At 30.7% G+C, this 23,474-nt stretch overlaps 1 protein-coding gene across 2 annotated transcripts in view; it reads right to left on the reverse strand.

Annotated features, from left to right (window-relative positions):
- LOC129234243 (methionine synthase reductase-like) overlaps nucleotides 1-23,474 on the reverse strand; it is a 45,922-nt gene that overhangs the window by 18,770 nt on the left and 3,678 nt on the right. The window contains exons 3-9 of one of the 2 annotated variants that reach the window (XM_054868224.1): nucleotides 15,628-15,685; nucleotides 12,279-12,573; nucleotides 9,598-9,741; nucleotides 7,118-7,203; nucleotides 4,737-4,890; nucleotides 1,208-1,388; nucleotides 355-397 (exon numbers count right to left, since the gene is read on the reverse strand). In XM_054868224.1, the coding sequence (XP_054724199.1) occupies nucleotides 355-397; nucleotides 1,208-1,388; nucleotides 4,737-4,890; nucleotides 7,118-7,203; nucleotides 9,598-9,741; nucleotides 12,279-12,573; nucleotides 15,628-15,685 (961 nt within the window). Of the gene's footprint in view, nucleotides 1-354; nucleotides 398-1,207; nucleotides 1,389-4,736; nucleotides 4,891-7,117; nucleotides 7,204-9,597; nucleotides 9,742-12,278; nucleotides 12,574-15,567; nucleotides 15,686-23,474 lie in introns of both variants that reach the window. The other variant, XM_054868223.1, reaches the window with a different exon arrangement.

Genomic DNA, 23,474 nt, shown 5'->3' on the forward strand with positions numbered 1-23,474 from the left:
TCTCATATTCTACACTAACCATTAAAAACTTAATAAGTCAGGCAATTACTACCATAATACTAGAAAACTTGATAAAAGTAGCACCTAAATATATTGTTGCCTAAGTAAAAATATTTTTAAATAATTTATTTGCATAATTTATACCTGCAAATCATTTTTGGTGGTGCAGTTTTTGACCTTCCACAGTCCAGACCTGGGCGCAATCTGCCAGTTGCTCACTGCAGTTTTAAATTTTCAGATATTTTTTTAATATACTTTTATTAACTAGAAGTCTTAGGAAATCTTTAACAAAAATTACAGGACTTCAAAGAGGCCCTACATTACTAATAAGAAAAACAATAGTTATAATCTTACCTGGCAACAGAATAAAATCTTGGTTTTAGTGGTGGAAGGTGTTCTGTAATAGTAATAAGTTTATCATAAATTTCAATAATGAGTTGGAAATAAAATGATAATAATAATTAAGTCTGGTACTGTTCAAAAAGGATTTGCAAGAAAAACAAATTTTTACCTAATACAAATTGTAGATTGTTAAAAACAGCTATTACAAAATATTATAGATATCTATGAAAATTTGAATAAGTTTATCTAATATAAGAAACATATTGGATGTACATATTTTCCTATATATTATCTATGGCGGCATGTACTCTGTAGGTCCTAAAATTGTCCTGAAGAAAAAAACTTCATATAATCCGTGGGTAATACAATGCAAAAAAATGAAGTTTTGATTTGAAATACAATTTTAGCAACTAAAGTAATAACTTTTAAGGTATTTTCAAAATTAGTATAAAAAATAATGATTTCTTTTCGAAATTTCCATTATAGTACGCTAATTACTTGAAGACAAAAAGTAAGAATGGAGCAAATGGTCTAATCTTGTGCAATGAAGGCTTTTTCCTTTACTATATGTTGTTTATTTTACATAGCCTGAATCAAGTAAGAACATTCAAGCTATGTAAAATAAACAACATACAGGCACTGTAACAATCTCTATTGGCAATTACAGCTGTAAATATTGAGGTTCAATGCGTTGCTATTGAGGGGAAAAAACACAGATAACCCGCAGCAGTGTATAATCCGCACCTCATTAATTTCACACTTTTAAATAGATAATCCGTGGATTATGTGCAGGAAAATATAGTTACTGCTTTTTATTACATTCATTCAAAATTAAATTTCCATTGAAGAATAAGAACGTATTTACCTATCAACCTGTCAACAGGAGGGTAACATGTCTTGAACATTGACAAAATATCCAGAATGCATAATGAAGGTTTCCTGACGAAATCAGAGTAAAACTGAGAACCTGATGCACAAGACATATACAGAAGACACAGTTTCTCTTGAACATCTTCAGTATATTCAGCTAATATCCGAAGTAGTATCTGGAATGTTGAGAAGTATTTTATTTCTTTAAATTGGAATTGTCCACTTTAATATTCATGCAAAGTGATTCTCAAAATATATTAATGATACTGAATTAAAAAATAAATAAATAAATAAAATCTCTAAATATACAAAATAAGACATTCATTTCATTGGGGGGAAAGTAAATACAAAGCAGTTTTCATAAATAACTACAGAAACAAAACTGCAAGATAATAAAATTAAAGAAATAAGTTTTAGCATGTTTTTTAATTTTCCTAAACATTCCCAGAACTTTCCTTGTTTGGCAAATTTTGTCTTATGATTCAAGAAATTTGGATGACATTGCTATTCTTTGAAAGGTCTCTTAAAATTAGATATAAGTATGTATGCGTACACGGTCATATTTGATCATTCAGTAAAACTAGAGTGCCTTGAGGAACAGAGTGGCGACAACAGGCGACAACAGCGGTGTTCCCCCCCCCCCCCGCAAGCACAGCCGCAACTTTTGTCCAGATGCAATGAGAGAAAATTTTGAGTTTGGGGATTTGCCACCAAGTGTGAATCGTTATCGCGGTTTTGGCAGTTGACGTGACTTCAGTTTCTGAAGCATTTCGCAAAGGCTACTGAGTTGCTCTCCATTCTTTCTTTTCACTTATCCGCCAAAAACAAATACATACATAAGTTTTCTAAGAAAAAGAATTGAAAATGATATGCAACATCACCATTTTCTTTACATATTATGTGTGCGTGAATGAAAACAAAGTAAATGACAAATTTTAACTTTTACAAGAGAAACGAATCAGAGAAGAAGACCATTACTTTAAAAATTAAAAATTTTAAAAACCCCCGACTGAGTCTCAACTTTAGAATCAAGAGGGAAAATTGAAAATCCTTTTAAAAGCCTTATATTATTAAAAATCGATGTCAAGTATTTTATTTGCTATTGAATATAAACTGGCAACATATTAAAATATCATTTTAAATCATTGCTTTTAATTTCTTTGTCGGCCAACAATGAATTAGTTTATCAATCGCGTGAATAAAGGCTTAGTCGTTATTAAAATCTGCTTTTAAAAAATGTTATAATTCGAATTCTATGAAATATGGAAGTTCCAAACACATTCTATCAGACGTGGGAAAAAAATTCTCTTTATTTTAGTATTAAATTAAATTTTTTTTAAACTATGTTTTCACTTCAAAAATTGCGAAAAACCTTTTAGACTGGTTTAATTAATATCTTCCTTAATTAATGTCATCCAAAGATGCAACCTTGCTAAGAACACTCTCGATCAGTTCTCCTTTCGAACAAGTTTTTTTTTTTTCAAAATCTTTCCATCCGTTTAGGCACTAGAGTGCCACAGACAGACACATAGATACACAAATACACAGACACGTCAAACTTATAACCCCCTTCCATTGTTTGTCGGGGTTAAAAATGAGTCTTCTTGAAAAAAAAAAGCTATGATAATTGTTTTACAACGAGAGAAAATTCGAAAAATAAATAATGAATTTCCACTGCTTATTGTAACGTGCAATAAAAAAAGTTCCTCTTGAAGCAAATTAGGAAACATAATATATCTGTAGCTGGGCGGTTCAAGGCAAATCACCCGATTCAAGATCGAGATTTTTGTACTATCTTACTCAACATTTTAAAATCTATTTAGAAGTTCAAGAGAAATTATATGCGAAGATTTCAATGAACTAATTTTCATCCTATAAGCTCATAAATGGCAATCCAATCGAGTAATAAAAGTTATCAGAAAAGAAAAATTTCTAACTCGTCTCTTGGCTTTGTTTTTGTGACTAAATTCCCTCTCCCTCCCAGGTACAGATACATGCATACGAATAAGTTTAATTAATTTCTGCTTTATCCAATTTTTACGAAAATAAGAATTGAAAAGATCATAACAAACTATTAGCTATAGATAACTGAAATGTACTGTTTTAAAAATGTTGAATTGAGAATTCTTGATAAAATAATTCATTTATAGTTTTCCGCTGTATAAATGCAGACAAATTCTAAACAAAATAAACAATTCACTTCGAATGGTTATCGCAACGTATATTTAAAAAAAAAACTTTTATTTCCGAAGAAATTAGAAAAAATAAAAGTATATCGTCAGCTGAATGCTACAACTAGATAACTGCAAATTTGCGTAAAGTTGAATGTTTTACGAAATGGTGGTTTAATGATGCATTAAATTCATGAAAAGATACTAATTCCTTGAGTTTTTTTCGAAACAGTATGAAAAATACTGAGTTGAATTTGCGTACTTTAAGATATACCCCACACTATGAATATGAATGATTTAAATTAATTTTAAACTTATTTAATTGTGAGCATTCACACTGCGAGTTATTGGAATCGAGTTTCATATTCCCCTTCTCCCGTATGGATTCTGTGTGGAAACAATAAAAATGTGCACCAGTTTCAATTTTCTCTATAATGAATCATAAATAATAAGCAGCTTCATAGAACAAACTTTAAATAGTTTCCATATAATAACTAATATATACTTCTTTTTCTTACAACCAAGATGCATTTTATTCTCAGATAATTATTTCATTTGAGTAAAAATATTACCGTTTACAAGCATCACCAACTTCTAAAACTTGAAAATCAAACGTTCCTGAAGCGGAGAATGGTTGCCGCAACGTTAGTGAAGCCAAAAAGCCTGCCAACACTATAGGAATCCAAAATCCTAAGATCAATGCTCTATAATTAAATCAATTTCTCTCTTAGAGTTCCAAAAATGATAAAAAGTGATAGCCTATACATTTATGCACTTGAGACATAAGGTGAAATGTCAGTACAAAACTGATTGTTCACAAAAAAAGCGTTTTTCTGAGACCCATCCAATCTTCCTATGTTAAGTCTACGAGACTTTCGTCAAGATGCCCTCTGGCGGACAGAGGCGCTTCCCCGCTTCTCAAGGGGGGGGGGGGGTGCTTGTCGTCACTCTGATCATTCAAGGCACTCTAAGTAAAACTAAAGAGTTTCATTTGGTAAACTGAAAATTACGTACGTTCCAAAAATTTAAGTTGAGAGCACCCCTGATCAGGGGCGTGCACAGAGAGGGAGAAGTGACACTTGCTGGCCTGTGCTCGAGTCTGAAGGGGGGCCCGATATTTTTAAGACTAGGGGTGAAATATAAGGGTAAACAATATGAAGGGGATCCCAGAAAAGTCATTTGTGATGCCCCTGCCCCTGATTACAATAATATAACATCAACAAAGTTCAATACCAAGAGAATGATTAGATCTGAGCCTAAAATTCTTTTTTGCAAATTAAAAGTATTTAAAAAAAATTAACCATTAATAAAGAGTAAGTGATCATTGAAAATGATAATGAATTAAATATGTACCTTTTTAGGGACAGAACGAATTTCAACACAATGCAAAAATATATCTCTCAATGATAATTGTGATGCAATATGAGTTGGAAGTTTCCTCTTATTGGTACAATTAGGATGCAGTGATATTTTGGTAGAACAATTAGAATACTGCTGTAACTTTAACCTATGGAAGGGAAATACAAGATATATTCAGTGATAAGAACAAGAAAATTTATTATTATTGCTTAGTATCAGCTTGATTAAGAAGATATTTTTTTAATGGTGGTAAAAAAAAAAAAAAAACAAGTGTACATAGCACATACATAAAATTTATATGCCATAGAAAGAAGCAACAGAGAAAAAACTGGTTATGAGAAGAAAAAATAACATATACGCATACACAAAAGCAACCTTTCATAAAATTACAGAATAAATCACAGAACATTAATGAATTTTAAGCTTGTAGCTGGAAAAAAAAATGTTAACCTTCTTTATATGGCTAGGACAATATGTATACTAACTGTTTTTGCTTAAAGAACATGAGGTCATAGAGCTTTTTACAAAAGTTTTCCAGCATAGAAAAACTATTTTTGTATCTCAGTAGTGATTGAAAAGGTTAATACATGTATTGGAAAGTTTAAAGATAATAAATAAAGCACTTATATAGTTTTTTTCAGACACATAATTGTTGAAATCATTTTAAAGAGCAACAGTGTTCTTTTGTTTGAATCATCACAAATATGCTTGATAATATATACATGATACAGTAACATAAGTGTTATTATTTATATATCAATATAGAATATAGAGCAAAACATTAATCCCATTACATTAAAAAAAAATAATTGCTACTTAATCTCATCAGTTTTCTCTCAATTGAATGATTTTGAGCTTTTACACACACAAAACTGAATTTCTCTGAAAAGTTGATTTTAAAGTAGTCAAATTTAGAATGCAATACAAAACCTAAATGAATAATTTACTTATACAGCATGTCTCCATTTAAACTGCAAGACCTCTATTTTCCCAATTGTTAGTTCTAGACGGATACTTACAATTTCAAAAATGGTCAAACTTCGGAGCAGAGTTAAGATATTGAAAGTCTGAAGCGAAAAGGAAAATTGGCGAAAAAATATGAAATCTAATATTTTATATGGATCCTAGGTCCCCAAACTTACATTTAGAGAAACACTCTTCATTGAAAAATGACCAGCATAAAAAGTCTGACATTAGTCCAACATTCACTAAGACAAAAAACAAATATAGCACCTAACAAGGGTATACAATTATATGTATGCATAGGGGTGTTTTTTCAAATTGCACATACTTTTGTAGAGTTTTTATGCATCAAAGCACAACATTTGCATCAATTTTTCAATAGCAGTGAAAAATATAAATATTTTTTTTAGCTTGTTTTTCTCCTGAAAGAGCGATAAGTTCCACTCTCACTTTCTGCATGGTCAATTAAAATTTTCAAATCTAATTTATCTTTGAGTTTTAGTTGCAAATGTTTAAATCCTTTGTAGGAATTATTTTTCAAAGGAGATATTTTTCCTAAATATAAGTTAAAGCAGAAATTTTTTTCGGACCGGCACCGTTCCCCAAAAAAATATGATGGTCCACATTGATTTTTGCTTGTTCATGTTATTTTTTTTTCTTTTTTCAAAATAAGAAAACCCTATTCATAATATTAACATGGAATCTTTTATGTGAGTTTTGTGATTGATTTTCAAAGTATAAGTTACTTTTCAGCAGTGCTTAGTACTTATGAATAACTATTAATATAATTACGAACTTCATTTTTAACATTAAATTCTCTTCTGCAACAGTTTTTTTCATACCCAGTAAAGTTTTGTTTGTATATTTATTAATTCATTTATTATTATTATTAATATTTGTAAAAAAAAAAATCTCAGCCATTCACAAAAAATTTTCCTAAGAGTTCTTGAGTCGAAAGTTTTTTTTTTTTTTTTGCTAAAAAAAGGAACAAAAAAAGAAAAAACCTCAGTGGTCTGTTAAAAATTCATATAATTAACAATCCACAAATGCAAGTTTTTTTAAATAAATAAATAAATAAACAAAATAAAAGAAGAAAAATCATCAGCAGTCTGCGACTTTTTTCAAAAGCTCTTGTCTGTCCGCGGATCAAAGAAGTTTGAGAAACGCTGAGTTAGGAGAACTAAAGTTCATATAAAAAGTTAGATTTTGTATATCACTAATTTTCTTTTCTTTGCTTCAGACTTTCAATATCTTAGCTCTTAACCTTATTTTGACATTTTTGCAATTGAAAGTATGCATGTGAGATTAACCGTTGCAAAAAAAAGGTCTTGCAGGTAGACAGGGACACGCTGCAAAATAACAGTGCTAAAGTTATAGTGCTAACTTAACTACGGAAACAAGATAAATAATACCTGTCAATCAATGCATCTACTTCAGTATCACAGTTCTGACAAATAAAACCAAAGGAGTCTCCAGGTTGATAAGATATAGCTTCTTCCTTAAAAATTAATTAGAAACACAAAATCATTATAAATTTCAGTCCTCTTTTTCACTTTTACACAAAGGAAAATGTTTACAATAAAGGCTTATTATAAAAAATGTAAATACACCAAAATTTAATTTTAGATTGCTCTTTATTCCCATTTTGTCATTAACAGAGAAAACGACAAAACAGGACAAAACTACAGGGCAAATAAATAGGTGGTTGCCACAAGCCAAAGGTCAAATAAAAGTAAAAACTGGCAGATGAAAAATCATTTGTCAATGTGCTAGAGTGCACAAAAGACATTAAGTAATTAGTAAAATATTTCCTAACAATATCAAGATGAAGTCTATGTTTTAACATATTAAAATACATTGCTTACATTAAATAATGTATGTAACGTAATTTATTCTTCTTCTGAAGATGATCACTTTAATAAGATGGACACTTTACCAAGGTGGTCACTTTAGCAAGTGCCACTGTACCTATAAAAAACATTTGTAGAATTTTTCTAAAGTTGGTTTTTGACCTAACAAAAAAATTCATATCATATAGCATATCACAGTCTTCCCCCCAGCCCTTCAATTTTACTTGAACGTATGGGATAGAACTTAAAACATGGCTAAGACAAAATTAAACATTTTGAGCTTGTGAGAAAAGGCTGAATTTGATTCTGGTGTAGCAAAGAAGGAAATTGTATTGAATTTTGGTGAGCATCCAAGGACACTTTCAACAACTTAAAAAAACTCGAATAATTTGATTAACAGAGCAAAAAGAGCAGCAGATGTGATGCATATTTTCATAGAATCCCGCCCGAATGCTCCCTACAGCCTCTTTGGTATGTTTTATAAGTATCAGAGGATTATTTAAAGAAAGAACAAATTTTTTCTCAGAGGGAATTTTGATTACATATAAATATTTTTTTAAATAATGTTTTCTTTTTTGGATAAGTGAATTTTTTTTTTAACATTCTATATTAGTAATGTAATTTTGTTTCCAACCCATACAAACTCTTCAATTTTTATAATTATATTATAACTTGATTGTGAAAAGTATTTATTATTTTTGTTACATTATTCTTCACTGCTTTGCCCATATTATAAATTTAATGAGTTTCAGTGAAAGTATTTTATTTTAATCTGGTTTCGTATTCAATAAGCCGAAATTTTGATAGCACGAATTTTTTTTTTGCTGTCTCCACAACTTTGACTTAGCCAAGTTTCACTGTATACACATCAGCTAATTATTCCTAAGTAATATTTGATTTGAAAATAAGGTGATTTTAATAACTCATAAAAGATACCATTATTATTATTATCATCTACTTTGTTCAGATTGCTGGGAAATGTTATTTATTAATTAATATTATTTATGCTGCGAATTTACTTATCCCACAAAAGCATTTATTTAAGTTGTAATAAGGCTTAAAAATACATAAAAAGGGTGGTGCTACAGAACTCAAATTTCAAAATATCAATGTTTTAGGAACAATGTATTATGCCGTGCTATGCACAAAAGTCGTACCTACACTTTTTGTTAAAACTAAATTACTGTCACGAGGTGGTTCTTTATAGCATGTTTTACCTATATGCAATATTTTATTGTCATTTGTGAAGGGGAAATATTTTTAAAAAACTCTGAAGAAGTGGAATTTGAATCAAATATATAGAGGAGAGTAAAACTCTAAATAGCAGTTTCTTTGTTAGAGCCCAGCTGCAAATACAACTTTTGCTCTTAGCACAGCAGTATTGATATCATTGATGCTTCAAAGCATCAACATTTTATAACTGATGTTGCATCTCTAGTACTAATGTACTAGAGCAGCAGTCAGCAACCTAAATTGACTGAAGATCTACTTTCCAAGTTGGGTGAATACGAAGATCGACTTGGAGAGAGGGGGGGGGGGGTAAATACTCATGTGTTGCATTCACGGTTAAATTGAGATTATGCTGTCTTCAAATTTTAGGCAAAATCTTATCAAAATAGACTTTACTACTAATTAAATAGTTGCTTCAATTTGATAAAATAATGTTACGTGAACATTGTTAACTCACATAGAAATATTTTCACCTCTAAATATATTGCTTGTTTTAAAATTGATAAAATAGCGACCATAAAAGTTTGGAAAGGTTTCATATAGTCCGAACCTTAAACCTAAATTTGTTTCAGAAAATGGGGAAACCAAGGGAGAAATATTGTCACGATCGACTGAAAGTAGGCCCGAGATTGACCGGTTGTCGACAGCTGTACTATAGACTTCCACTGTTGATGAGACCAGTCTCAAAGCAGCTATTTAATAGCTTAATTTTTTTAAACTTATAAATAATTGTTTCAATATGTTAATCTCACCTTGATGTTACATAAAATATACACATATATGTCTAATAAATATGTAACATTATAGTGTACCTGAAATTCCAATGTTAGTTCAAGAGTTCTTTTCACCTTTTCTCCAAAAGTCAGTTTTTTTGCAGAAATAAGATCAGCTTTTAAAAGACCCGACGATGATGAAACCAGAACACTTTCGTCTGGAACGAATTCGACTAGATTTTCCTGCAAAACAAAGTAAACATTGTGCTTAAAAAATTTCCTAAAATCATTTTTAAATATGGTTATGAAATTCTTTTCAGGAGATAAATAGGGTATTAAGAAAGGTATATAATTAAACATATAGTTTACTATATAAATTTAAGAACCATAAATGATAAAAATAATGATTCTAGAAATTGTTTCAATTTTTAAATTTAGCTTTTCTATGTGATCCAGCCCTTGGTCAGGAAGACTGAGATGGGCACAGTCAGTCTTGGCCCCCATGGGCTTGCCACTGGGTTTGGTTTTTGATTCAAAATTGATAAATAGAAATTAAAAAAAAAAAAGATAATTTGTGGTAATCTAACCAGCTGGTGTGGTATCTAACCAGCAATTCAAATAACAGCAATAATTATGGTGATGATAGGGATTTCTAAAATGCTAGAAGTATATTTTTTGACAAAAGATAAAATAAAATGTTAAATAAGACAAAAATCAGAAATATTTTCTTTTCTTTTAGTACCTTGTTTTGTTATCTCATTTTGTTCATTTAAGCTGCAAGTTTGCGCAACCACAGGATGGTAAAAAATTGGATTACACAAAATATAATGTTTTATTACAGGAAAAAATACAAGAAACATATTTAAACACATATCACTTTCAAAATTAATACTAAGAGTGCACAAATATAATTTTTCCTTGCAGCCAACTTAATAATGACAACATATTTTGATACACTAATATGAGTAAACCCCATCTCTTAAAATATTCTCAAGCACAAATAAATAAATGAACCAAATAAGCAACAATAAAATATATATATAAAAATTGTAAAGTTTGGTCTAACTGAAATTACACCATTTAAATATTTAATTTTTTGTTTATGAATTTTCTTTTCTTTCCCATAAAATGAACTCTTCTCTCTCTCCCCCCCCCCCCCCACCTTCCAAAGAGCCAAAAATAGTATTTTTTAATTGGGGGTATTTTGATAATAGGGAGCAATAACAATTTATTTTGGCAAACCTTTATCCTCTGTTGGTAATCCTATGGGACTATGTTACTTCCCTAATCTTTTTTTTACATATGCAAAGCTAAAATATCCAACAGAGGGACAGAAATTTGACGCCAATTGATAGAGATCGTCAAATTCCTAATTATTAATATCTTCTCTTCTTATTACTTAAAAACTTTATAATTTTACACCATGCCGAATTCTATTTACACAATCAATACATCAAAGTAGCTAATTTTTTCACACCACGCTAACAGCTAAGAAAGTATCATTAAATATATGGGTGGAAGTTGTGAGACGAATCTAAGACTGAATGTATTTTGCATATATTTCACCCTACAATGCTTGTAAAAACATAATCTATGCACCTGAAAAAACGAGAAAATATGTGCATAAAAATAAAATAACAGCTGTGATGAAACCTAGGTCAATTTTTTGCTTTTAGATATTTTTTGGAAACATTATTTTTTTAGAGAAACAGAATATTTTCAGCGTTCATACTCAATTTTATAAATAAAATGAAGGAGTTTTGAAGGAGTAAAATGAGATTTTGAAGGAGTGCTAATGGGCTGTCTAGAAACAATGTGATGATATCACACTTTTTTCGACACATCTGACCCCTTCCCCCTTTGTCACAAAGTATCACACTTTAACTTACTCCTCTTGTCACATGTCATAATTTTTATAAATGCACTGTTATACTAACAGTGTGATGTCCCTTTTTGTCACCTTCTCTCTTCTCCTTGTCACAATTTTATTAACCACTCTCCCCCTCAAGGCATGACATCACTTGTGGATGACCCTTTTTACAATATCATAACTGCTAATTAATTAAACAATTGTTTTTTTTGACACGATCACTTAATATAGTACATCTATTTAAGTATTTTTAAACATTTGAATAATAATTAGACAAACTGACTTTTGCTGCTGAGAGTGTGGTGGAGGAATCATAAAACTTGAAAAAAATGCCAAGCACCAATTAAACATGTTTTACTTCACTTATGAAATGTCTTAGTCCTTTAATAGTATTTTTACCTTCAACTTTTATGACTTCTATGATCAATTTGTAAATCACCCCTTGATGAAAAAAAATAAATATATGAAATTACTACATTAAAATCACCCTTATACCGATCGACCCTTAAGTTGTCGATGGTTGAAGTATTTTATGTTACTGTTATAGAGGAACATTTATGCAGTCTTGAACTAAAAAAGAAGGAGTTTTGAAGGAGTTAAAACACAAATGAAGGAGTTTGAAGGGCCCTCCAAAAAAATTTCTAAAGGAAGGAGTATTGGAGGAGTTTTTTGAAGGAGCGTACAAACCCTGATTTTACTCACACAATAAAACCAACAACTCTTGTTTTATTTAAATATCAATAATGATAGATTTCAATACGTGCAGAGAAATAACTAAATCTAGCTCAAAGATGGCAGTTGTTAAACCTCTAAATTTTAAAATGGCTTCTTCTGAATTTGAACGTAAAAAGTATAACAGACATTTATTTGTTAAAAATTGCTACATTTTCAGTTAAAAGGGAACACTTACCAAATCATCCTCAAATGTAACAGTAAGGCTAGGAGATGGGAATTTTGGAATTTGAACCTTTTCAGGATTGAAATCCTTTATGACTGTACATAAAGTACAAGTAATTTTACAGTCATCAGAACAACTGTGGGGTATTTGATGATTTAAAGACATGCTTATGGATTTACACTGATCAATGATGCTCATAAAATCTTCAGATGTTGTAAAATTTGATTCATTTTTGTAATTTAAACCCAATTGTTGATGCAAGGCAGGCCAAAGATTTCTAATCCAAGGGTCTACAGCTGTTTCAATTCTGAAAGAGAGAATAAGTATCAAATTATAGCTTTAGTGGTTTTACGATTTTTTCATCATACTTTTACAGTGCTTTGCTTGGGAGTTCAGGTTCCTCTACCCCTCAATTTGATGTGAATTTTCAGGCATTAGATAGAATTTAAGCTATTTATGCATTAAAATAAGTTCAGAAGAATATAGGGCTTCTGCGCTTCTTTTGTTAGAAATTAAACCCTGTTTTTTACTTTCTTCTATATCTAATATATAGAAGAAAGTATTGGATTCGTGCAAATTTTCGAATTTCGAATTTTGACGGATTCGAACGTTTTGAGGTGTGCTGAGTTCATTTCGACTATTTTTGGAAAATGTCTGTCTGTCTGTGTGTGTGTGTGTATGTATGTATGTGTGTGTGTATGTATGTGTGTGTGTATGTATGTGTGTCACGTCTGTGTGTGACCAGTTTTTTGTGGCCGCTCTACAGCAAAAACTACCGCATGAAATCGAACGAAATTTGGTACACATATGTGCCCCTATGTGAACTTGTGCCCATTAGTTTTTGGCGCGAATTCCTCCAAGGGGGGTGGAGCAATGGGACGTTTTTTGAGTTACGCGTGCTTGCTATTCCTCAGGAAGTAACTGGCGGAAACAAACAAAATTTGGTCCATATGTTGCCATTAACAGGAGCAGGTGCTGATTCAATTTTGGTGTCAATAACTCAAAGGGGGGGTTGAGCTATAGAACGTTTTTTGTCGTCAATTGTGACTGCTGTATCTCAAGAAATAACGAACGGAATCAAACAAAAATTTTTTGACAAGTAGCCCTTAGTGGGTATAAGAGCTGATTTTATTTTGGTGTCAACAGCTAAAAAGGGGGTAGCGCAATCGCCCGTTCTTTTTTTCCATTGTGAGTGCCCTATCTCAAGAAGTAATGCTACGTTCTGGTTGAAATTTGGAATATATGTGAATCCATACGTAAACAGGCTTTGCTTCAATTTTGACTCCAATCGCTCCAAGAGGTGTTGATTTTTTTTTTTTTTTTTTTTTTTTTTTTGCGAATAAAAATAGTTTTATTAATGCAACAATAAGAAAGATAAATCGTAATAGATTGTCGTCTGCGTATTTCTCGTGATTTTAATTGTATGGAAATGATCGGAAATATTATCTCAATGATTTAAAATTTTTAACTGTTGCCATCTTATGTTTGTTAATAAATAAAATATTTGTAATTAATTCAAGTAAGGCTTTTAAAGTAACTTTCAATTTTCGCTCTTTGTTTTGTTTTTACAATAATTCAGACATTGGGATGGTCGTCAAGTTTTTGCATGTGTAATTTTGTTTTTGTTGGGAATATTGCTTCCTCGTCAAGCATGGGGAGGGATCAGAAAAAGGAAAAATATAGAAGAAAGTTTCGTGATGGCCACAACATACTAGTTTAATAATAAAAATGAACTTATAACACTGAAAAATTGGCTGCTCTGGCACAAAAAGTATTAAACTGAGTAAAAGAAATGGATTATTGTTTATATTTTCATTGCTAGCTGTGTTGCCCGGCTTTGCACGGTCTACCTCGAAAATAAAAGTTATGTTGAGTGATGCGTGTTCAACAATCAGGCTTGAAAAAAAACTAAAATTTTTAGACAGATTGCAGAAAAATAACTAAAAAGGAAAAATTTTAAATCCTCCAGACTACAGGAAAAGCCTCAAAACAAAAGCCAGTGCTTGAATTTTCTTCACGCTACAAATTTTAATAAAAGCTTTGTTCAACAAAAACCGTGATCAACAATGAATTTCTAATTGAGGCTCACCTATATTTTAGCAGGAAATTAGTTAAAAGCAGTTATAATTCTCGTTCTAACTACCTTGGAACATTGGAACAAATTTTATTTGATGAAGATAAATTAGGGGTTTTTATAGATATTTTATTCTAATTTTTGCAAGCAGTTTTCTTCCTCATATTAGAACAATGCCATTTTTGGGTCTTAAAACTAAAATTCAAACAGTTTGACACTTCTTTGACGTTTGTAAATCCTTCTGCATTCCTTCTCGAGTGCCCAAGTACCTCCCTGCCAAATTAGGTCGAGATCCGATATAAACTGTGGGTTTGTGTAAGGAACATACACACATATATACACACACATATAATCTTTGTTTTATTTATACAGATTTGCAATGTACCAAAAAAAGGTTCAGAAAAGGACAGTTATTCGAAACTATATTATTACGATGAATAACCTAAATTATGTAAATCAAAATCTAAAAGTTTGCTATGTGTAAAACCGTGTAAAAAAAGAAAAAAAATCCTTACGAATTACACGTTAGTAATTTAGTTGTTTATTTACATAAAACAAATGTAAGACATCTAGAAAAAATTTTTTTTTTTCCCATAAAATAACCAAGAGTAAGCTCAGGTTGTAGAAATGTTATAATGAGCAAAGGGGGGTAGATAGCTTTACCACATCTATTGATCTTAACAAGGGACTGATGAATTGACTATGACCTACCTAGCTGGGTAGAGCGCCTGTAGTTGGCGGTCATTTTTGTGCTTTGTATTTTAAAATCCTACACTAATTGCACATAACTGTACATATATTTAAAAAGAACATTAAATTAATAAGATTACATAACCTTAAACATCTATTAGTGTGATAAAATGATTTAAAAAATAAAATAATAGTTAATTACAAAATAATGGTTAAAAAGTTTCAGGACATCTCCAGAAAAATTATTCTGTTTTGAGTAGAATCTTTCTTGCAATTGGGAAAGCAATAAAATAGTTATTTATTCTTTACATTACAGAATCAAAAATAATTTGTTTAGTACTCCAGATAACCCAAGGCTAAAATTTTTATTTCAAACTAATTAGACATATAAATTCCCAAGTTAGGAATCAACTTAATCAATATTCCAAAAAATATATATAACTAAACAGAGGGAACATTTTAGAGTTTGAATACAAAACTGAAGCAGAGTTTTCAATGACATGTTAGTTTATGTAGTTGAAAAAGTAAAATAAATACCCGAATGCATCATCTCCATAACCAGTTGGATAGAAAGGCTTAGCAGACAAAGTTTTTAACCTTTTTTCAAGAAGACGTCCAAAAAGGCAAAACTTTATGTAGTTGGAGTCTCCAAGAGCTAGGGGGAAAAACAATGCTTAAGTTCAGTCATTCAGAGGGAAAAAAAATATATAATTTAAAATGCATATTTGGAGCAAAAAAGGACATATATTTTCTGAAAAAAAAATGAAATAAAACCAATTCATCCAACAATCTTAATTTAAGAATGCATTATGTGCAAAAAGGATGCAGAAAAAAAAAAAAGAAAGACTGAATTACTGAACACAGAAAAAAACTAAGTGTTTCATGTAAGGAAGTCTGAGAATGGTAGACTAACAAATGCAAACAATGTAATAAGACTTAGTGCAAAAGAGCTGAATACAATGCAAAATTTAATATGGAATAGGTCTAATATAAAAAAATAATAATAAAAAACAACAACAAGAAACAAGGTTTTAATGCTGAGTTCAAACGAATAAAAAGTTATAGACATAATGAAACTAAGTGTATTCTGGCCATCATGAAACTTTCTTCTATATCTTTCTTATAATTCTGATTCCTCCCCATGCTTGACAAGGAAGCAATATTTCCAACAAAAACAAAATGACACACTCCAAAACTTGACAACCATCCCAATTCTCAATTTATCTTGAAAGCAAAGCAAAGAATGAAAATTGAAAGTTATTTTAAAATCTTGCTTTAAATAATAACAAACATTTATTTGTTACTAAACACAAGATGGCAATAAAAAATTTAAAATCTTCCCGATTTTCTGGTTATTTTCCGACAATTAAAATCACGCAAAATGCGCAGACGACAGCAGAGTTGTTTGGTTTAAACCACGTTGGTTTAAACCATGGTTTAAACCAATTGTTTTTTTTTTAAAAAAACCATGCGTTTTTTTTTTAAATGGTTTTAAAAAAAGCCAAAAAAAAACCATTTTACAGGATTACATTGATTTCCCCACACATTGAAAAATGTAAAATTCCATTCATGCTAAGTTCCTAGCTAAGTTGCAGAGATAAATACTAAAATTGCAAAGTCGCTTCTTCAAAATGTATTACAAGCTTTAATCGAAAAAAAATATTAATGTATTTTTTATTTCATATATGTGCCATAAAGCAGATTTCAGTCAACTTCCATCATTATGCTTAATTTGCATGATTAGTTAAGATTTACTAAGGATTGAATCTTTTATTGTAGATGCAATCCATTATATTGCTCACTCCTGTTGCAGGGGTGTGACATTTTTGCCCATTTATTTGCACTTTCCTGGAATTTTAACTTTGACTTGTAAGGTAATCAACAGTCTAACTTAATTGTTTGCACCTAAAAATTAAGATTTGTTCTGCAGGTGAACACAAATAATATTTTTTGAATCAAATTAAAAAAAAAACGTTTATACTTCATATTATGATACATAATAGTTCCTTATATTATAATGTAGGAAGATTAAAAGACAAACTTTTAAATTCCCAGAACAAAATGCAAATGTATGTGTAAAAATTGATTGAGAAATATATAAATCTTCACATATAAACTACACTCTCCATTGGTGTTTTTTTTTTTTTTTTTGATTCTGTGTGCTCAAAAGATTTTGATTGGCTATACACCTATGCTGCTTTATGACTATTGGGTGCAGATAATTCTTAGTTCCCCCCCCCCCTTTTATTCATTGGAATTGGGATTTTGGTATTTGCTTTGCCTTAGCTAACCTGTGCAGTTTACCAAAGTTACTTACTCATATTGTTTTAAAAAGAATGTCTATGCATACTAATATGTTAATCAAGTCAAACATTTCAATCAATATTTCCCCGCAGAAAGCTATTTTAATTATTTAATTTAGTTACAAGATTTGTTCTAATCTCTTTAATTCATCAAGAAATTAGGTATAATGTGACTATTGAATAACTGTTAATTACATGGAACCTTAATTACCTTCGGAAAATTAATTGTTTTTCTCGCAAATAGTATTTAAACCAAAAAAAACCCGGTTTAAACCAAAAAAAGTTTTTTTTTGGGGTTTTTTTTTGAAAAAAAACCGTTTTTTTGACCAACCCTGGATGACAGTCTATTACGATTTATCTTTCTTATTGTTGCAATTATAAAGCTATTTTTATTCACACACACAAAAAAAGTCAGCCCCCCCCCCCATGGAGCAATTGGCGCCGCCAAAATTGAATCAAGGCCTGCTTACATATGGATTTACATTTATTCCAAATTTCATCCAGAACGTTGCATTACTTCTTGAGATATGGCACTCACAATGGAAACAAAAGAACATTCGATTGCGCCTCCCCCCTTTTCAGCTGTTGATGCCAAAATAAAATCAGCTCTTATATCCTCTAAGGGTTACTTGTCAATAAATTTTTGTTTGATTCCCTTCATTATTTTTTGAGGTACAGCAGTCACAATTGACAATAAAAAACGTTCTATAGCTCAACCCCTGTTTGAGCTATTGACACCAAAATTGAATTAGCACCTGTACCTGTTAGGAGCAACATATGGACTAAATTTAGTTTGATTTTGCTAGTTTCATCCTGGGGAATAACAGGCACGCAAAAACTCAAAAAAAACGTTCCATTACTCCACCCCCTTGGAGGACTTTGGGCCAAAAACCAATGGGCTCAAGTTCACATAGGGGCACATATGTGTACCAAATTTCATTCGATTTCATGTGGTAGTTTTTGCTGTAGAGCGGCCACAAAAAACTGGTCACACACATACGTGACACACACAGAGAGACAGACAGACATTTTCCAAAAATGATGGAAATAGACACCTCAAAACGTTCAAATCCGTCAAAATTCGAAAATTGAAAATTTGCCCCAATCCAATACTTTTTTCTATATATTAGATATAGAAGAAAGTAAAAAGAAAAAGTGTTAAAACGAAATGAAAAAATAAAGTACCAAATTAGTCCAATCAGAAATAAAAGGGACTTGCTACGCTTTCTAATTATCCCAAAAGTACCTAGTTTAAGAAACACTCATACCAGTTTTCTTTTTGACGGACTGAAAAGATCTAGTTGTAAAATAAAAAGAATTGCAAATGCAGGTACAAAACCTCAAATGGAATGAGGATTTTTACAATTATAAAACAGTTTATGAGCAGGACCAGGGTTCATACCCTTTAGGCAGAAAAAAATTCAAGCACTTTTCAAGTACTTTTCAAGGTAAAAAATTTTGTTTTCAAGGCAATATCATAAATTTGTACTAAAAATATTGTATGCAGATTTCATTTACTACAAACACATGGAAATAAGGCAATAATACAAAAAAGTATATTAAAACAAAAATGCTTTTTCTACAACAAGAGACGCTTTGATGAAACATCTACTGCGTTGAAAGTTTTTCTGAAAATGTTTGAAAAGTTTGGTCATAAAGAGAAGCAGATACCAAGAGGTTTAATTTTGAGGTTTTTCAAAGCTTGCAGCAGTCAGAGGTTTGTATATTTTCTAGAATCAGCAAATTAAAAAAACCTTTCATAACTGCTTTTAACTTTTATGGGAAGAAACTAAAATACCCAAGTTCAATGGCATTGCCAGAGAGGAGTTTTTGAAGTCACTCCCCCCCGCCCGGTTCCAACATTTATTTCCAATATCTATACAGTGGTTTATTACAATATAAGGGCGTTTAGGACAAAAACACTACCCAGAAAGTTATTTCAGTTTGCACTATTAAGTTCTAAAAATATTAGGTTTGCAAACCATTTATAAGTATGCAAATCAATTATTCGTATGTATTTATTAGCTGTTCAGCCAATAAGGCATTTCAACTGTCCTCGAGTAAATTTAAAAATTAGGAAGTAAGAAAAGTTTATGAAGTCCACAGTCCAGTCTCTACACCTCGAAATATACAAAAGCAGCTTAAGCAGTGATAAATACTCTGAATGCAAACTTGAGCCTATTCAGCTTTCATTGATTAACTTGCAATAGAGAATAAATGTGCAAGTTCAGATTTATAGAGCCATATTTCGAAATTGAAAAGATTCACAAGAATTTGACATATATTATGACAAAAGTAGTTTTATTTTGGGAAAAAATGGGTTATTGTTGAAATTAGAATTTAAATTTAGAAAGGCAATAATATTCAGGTTCATTACCTGAAAGTTTCAAAGAGCAAAATGGGGCGAGGGGGGGGGGAATAATTTTTAAAACTAAGACCCCTATTACTTGAATATACATATGTACAACAATAACTTTTGCTATGCATACAATTCATAAAATAGTTTAAGTCAAAATATTCTGCATAGAAATACCATGCCCAGTGTCTGTTGATAACCAGCAACAGGCACTGGGCCTAGCTAGGCTGGTACTGGTCAATTTATTAGATCCAAATGAAGATGAATGACCCTCCTTAAGCTATCTACCCCTTTGCTGATTAAAGCCTCTTTCAGTAAGCTCCAAGTATCCACAACCTTAATAAAGTAGTAATTTTGAATATTTGAGGAAAAGGGGAAAATTGGAGATATACGGAGGTAAAAGCATAAAAACGAACACTATTGGATTTCAAGTGAATAATCATAACACAACCACCCCTGTTATACACCTTATTTTAGCAGACATAAAAAAAATGATGTACTTATAAATAAAATTATATAAATCAACTTTATATTTAAAATACAAACTTCAAGTTAATTTGTTAGGTGCTCAACTGCTGAAATTTAAATTTTTTTAAAAAAAATCTGTTATGACCAAAAATTAGGTAAAGATAATGATTCAAAATTGCAAAAATAAATAAGCAAATAATTAAACAAGACCAAGGTAATAAATTCTTTAACTCTTTAGTTATTAAAATAAAAAATAAAATAGACTAATCAGATGTAGCAGTGTCAAAATAACTACTAATTGCCAAAAATATAAAAATATTTACAAAATGCAAAAGGATTGAAATCTCGAACAAGGGAAGCAAATTTTCGTGAAGTTGAGTTAAGTTTAATGTTGTCATGTTTCCCATAAAATAAACTTATATTTTACCGAAATTAAACATAAAATATGCTAATCTACGGTAGCAAATATGAAAATTACATCCGATTAGTGAATATATTTAAATATTTGCAATATGCAAAAAGATTGAAATTTCAAACACGAGAAGCAATTTTTCGCAAAGTCTGAGTTCGTTCGACGTGGCATGTTTCCCATGAAATAAATTTATTTGTTTTTTATTAAAATTAAACAAAAAATATACTAATCTAAGGTAGCATATGCGAAACTAACATTTGATTAGCCAAAATATTTAAATATTTGCAGGATGCAAAAAGATTGAAATTTCAAACACAAGAGCAATTTTCCGCGAAACCCGAGTAAGTTCAATGTTGTCATGGTTTAAAAATTAATTTCTTTGTTAATTAATGAAATCAAACAAAAATAAACTAATCTAAGGTACCATATGTCAAAATATCTTTCGGTTGTAAAAAACATCAAAAGATTTACAAGATGCAAAAGGATTGGAATCCCAAACACGGAAGCAATTTTTCGCGATGTTGCATACTGAACACATGTTCAGAAAATTGCATTGGTGAAATACTTTTTTAAAACTTCTAAGCACAATTCGTTGATTTTTGAGAGAATTTAAGCACTAAGAAACTTTTTCAAGGTTTTAAAACTTTTTCAAGGTTTTCAAGCACTTGAAAATGAACTTTTTTTTTCAAGCACTTTTCAAGGTTTTTCAAGGGCGTACGAACCCTGAGGACAGATCACACAGGAGTACAAAAATTGTACATTTGTTTTTTAAATTTATTTATTGAGCAATCACAAATAGCTTACTTTCCTCACATGACTCACTTGTGATGTTGCTCTGATTTTTCAGATAGCTATGACAACAGCTGTTTTTAATATTTATTTAGAGAGAGAAACTTTCGTCAGCAGAGTTTTAAATTGTCTGCTGCTTGATTTCATTCATATTTTGTTTAGGGCTTAACCCAGACTTTACATTATAAAATAGTTTTTTTTGTGAAAAATTATTTTTTTTCAGGAAAAAACACACATATAGATGAATTTCAACAGCAAAACTTCACCTAAATACAAAATTTCCACATTACTAATTCTCATCATTTAAGATTAATAAGAAATAAAAATACACATTGTTATACACTGTAAATTATCTTTATGATAAGTGTAATGGTGGATATCGGCCATAAAATCTTTATCTTTATTACCACATTGTTATCACTATTTCTTCTTAAATGGATTTATCTTGTATAACCTTTTTCCAGAAAATCACCAGTAATAATATGACAGGTGCAAATTTCTTTGCCATTTCCATTCCATTTGTAGAAACAAGAAACCCAAAGACTCAGGTCCTATTCTAATTCCTGTTTGCAAAATAACATAATTTGAATTCAAGATGTCAAAATTCAAATGAATGCTGGAAGCGATGTTCTTTACACTTTTTTTTCATTCTTTCAAAAATATTTCTCTTCAAATTCGTGCCAAAAGAGAGTTTGTCATTTTTAAAATCTGAGCCCTGTACTAAGTTTCACTAATGCAAGAAAATAGGGGGTATTAATACTTTGCCGTTTCTTGTAATCTTCTGTGGAACAAAAAAAATCAAAAAAATAAACGAAAGTCACTTCATTTTGAAAAATCTCACTCTAAATTCAACAGCGGGTGAGTTTCTCAGCCATTTAACCTCCCTCTAATGGGAATCTTGACTTGTCAATTTGTCACAGAATCAATATCTGATATGGTATTACTGATAAATGAACAAATACTGCCAACTTTGATAAGTGTTTAGGTGGTATACAATACAGTCAAATCCCTGTTCAGGGAAGATTTTGGTAATCCCCAACTCAAATTACGTACGAACAATATCAAAATGCGGACTAATGCTACCGAACAAAATTTTGTTACAGGGAAATGATTTTGCTAGTCTCTTGACGAACGAAACGCAGCTACGGGACCGAACGTTCCGAATTGGAACACCGTCATCGGCCAGAGCATTTACAGCAGTTAAGCCAATAAACAACAGCCATAGAACAAAAATATTCATATAAAATCAGCATCTCAAAATAATTGCTTGAAATTTTGATTTTGCTTAAACAATGTACTTCTGATTACTAATTATTAATATAAAGACTATTACATTATTAGAAGGGAGTGAAATAAGTAGAATACTAAAACTTTAACTATGTGCACAAAGTTAAATGATATGTGCAAAAAAACAAAGTTAGAGTTAGACATTGTGAGTGTGCCATCAAAGAAAAAGAAATATAGCAAAAAGATAAGTTCCTTATGTAATTTTAATTAAAACAACTTAGGTCAACGAATTTAAACTAGTTAAATTCCCACGCGACAAGTCTCAAAACTGCTTCATAATTCACTCGAAAACATTCCCTTTCACTCACTTCGCTAACCATTTTTATTGCAGTCTTCCAGTCTCCAAATGAAAAAGAATAAATAAAGGAGAAAATATCAGAAAGGATTCAAAAATAATCATAAACTTTTGTGCCGCTTGAAATCATTCCTGTACTCTCATTGAATGGGGAATCCCAAAAGTCTGGAACACATAGGCAAAAATATTTTAACCTTCCTCCCCTCCCCCATAATTTATTCAGCTAGATGTATATCTCTTTCAATTACTCGTAACAAAAAAAAAAGAGAAGCAAAGATATAAACAAGAGCAATTGAGACCTCATAAATCATATGCACAGAGCAGTGATTCACTGTTGTTTAGATAAAAAAATCTATCCCATTGAGAGACCCAAATAAGAAACTAAAGTCTGTACACATGAAGGTCAAATACCATGTGACTCGAATATGATCAGAGTTATAGCCATTTAGCGCCATCTATTATTGTTTAAATATTCAATTCAATTGTTCCATTTCGAGAAAGCAAATAGGTGACGCTGGGACATCGGCGTCGATA

Source organism: Uloborus diversus, chromosome 1 (genome assembly GCF_026930045.1).
Source record: "Uloborus diversus isolate 005 chromosome 1, Udiv.v.3.1, whole genome shotgun sequence".
NCBI classification, from domain to species: Eukaryota; Metazoa; Arthropoda; class Arachnida; order Araneae; family Uloboridae; genus Uloborus; species Uloborus diversus.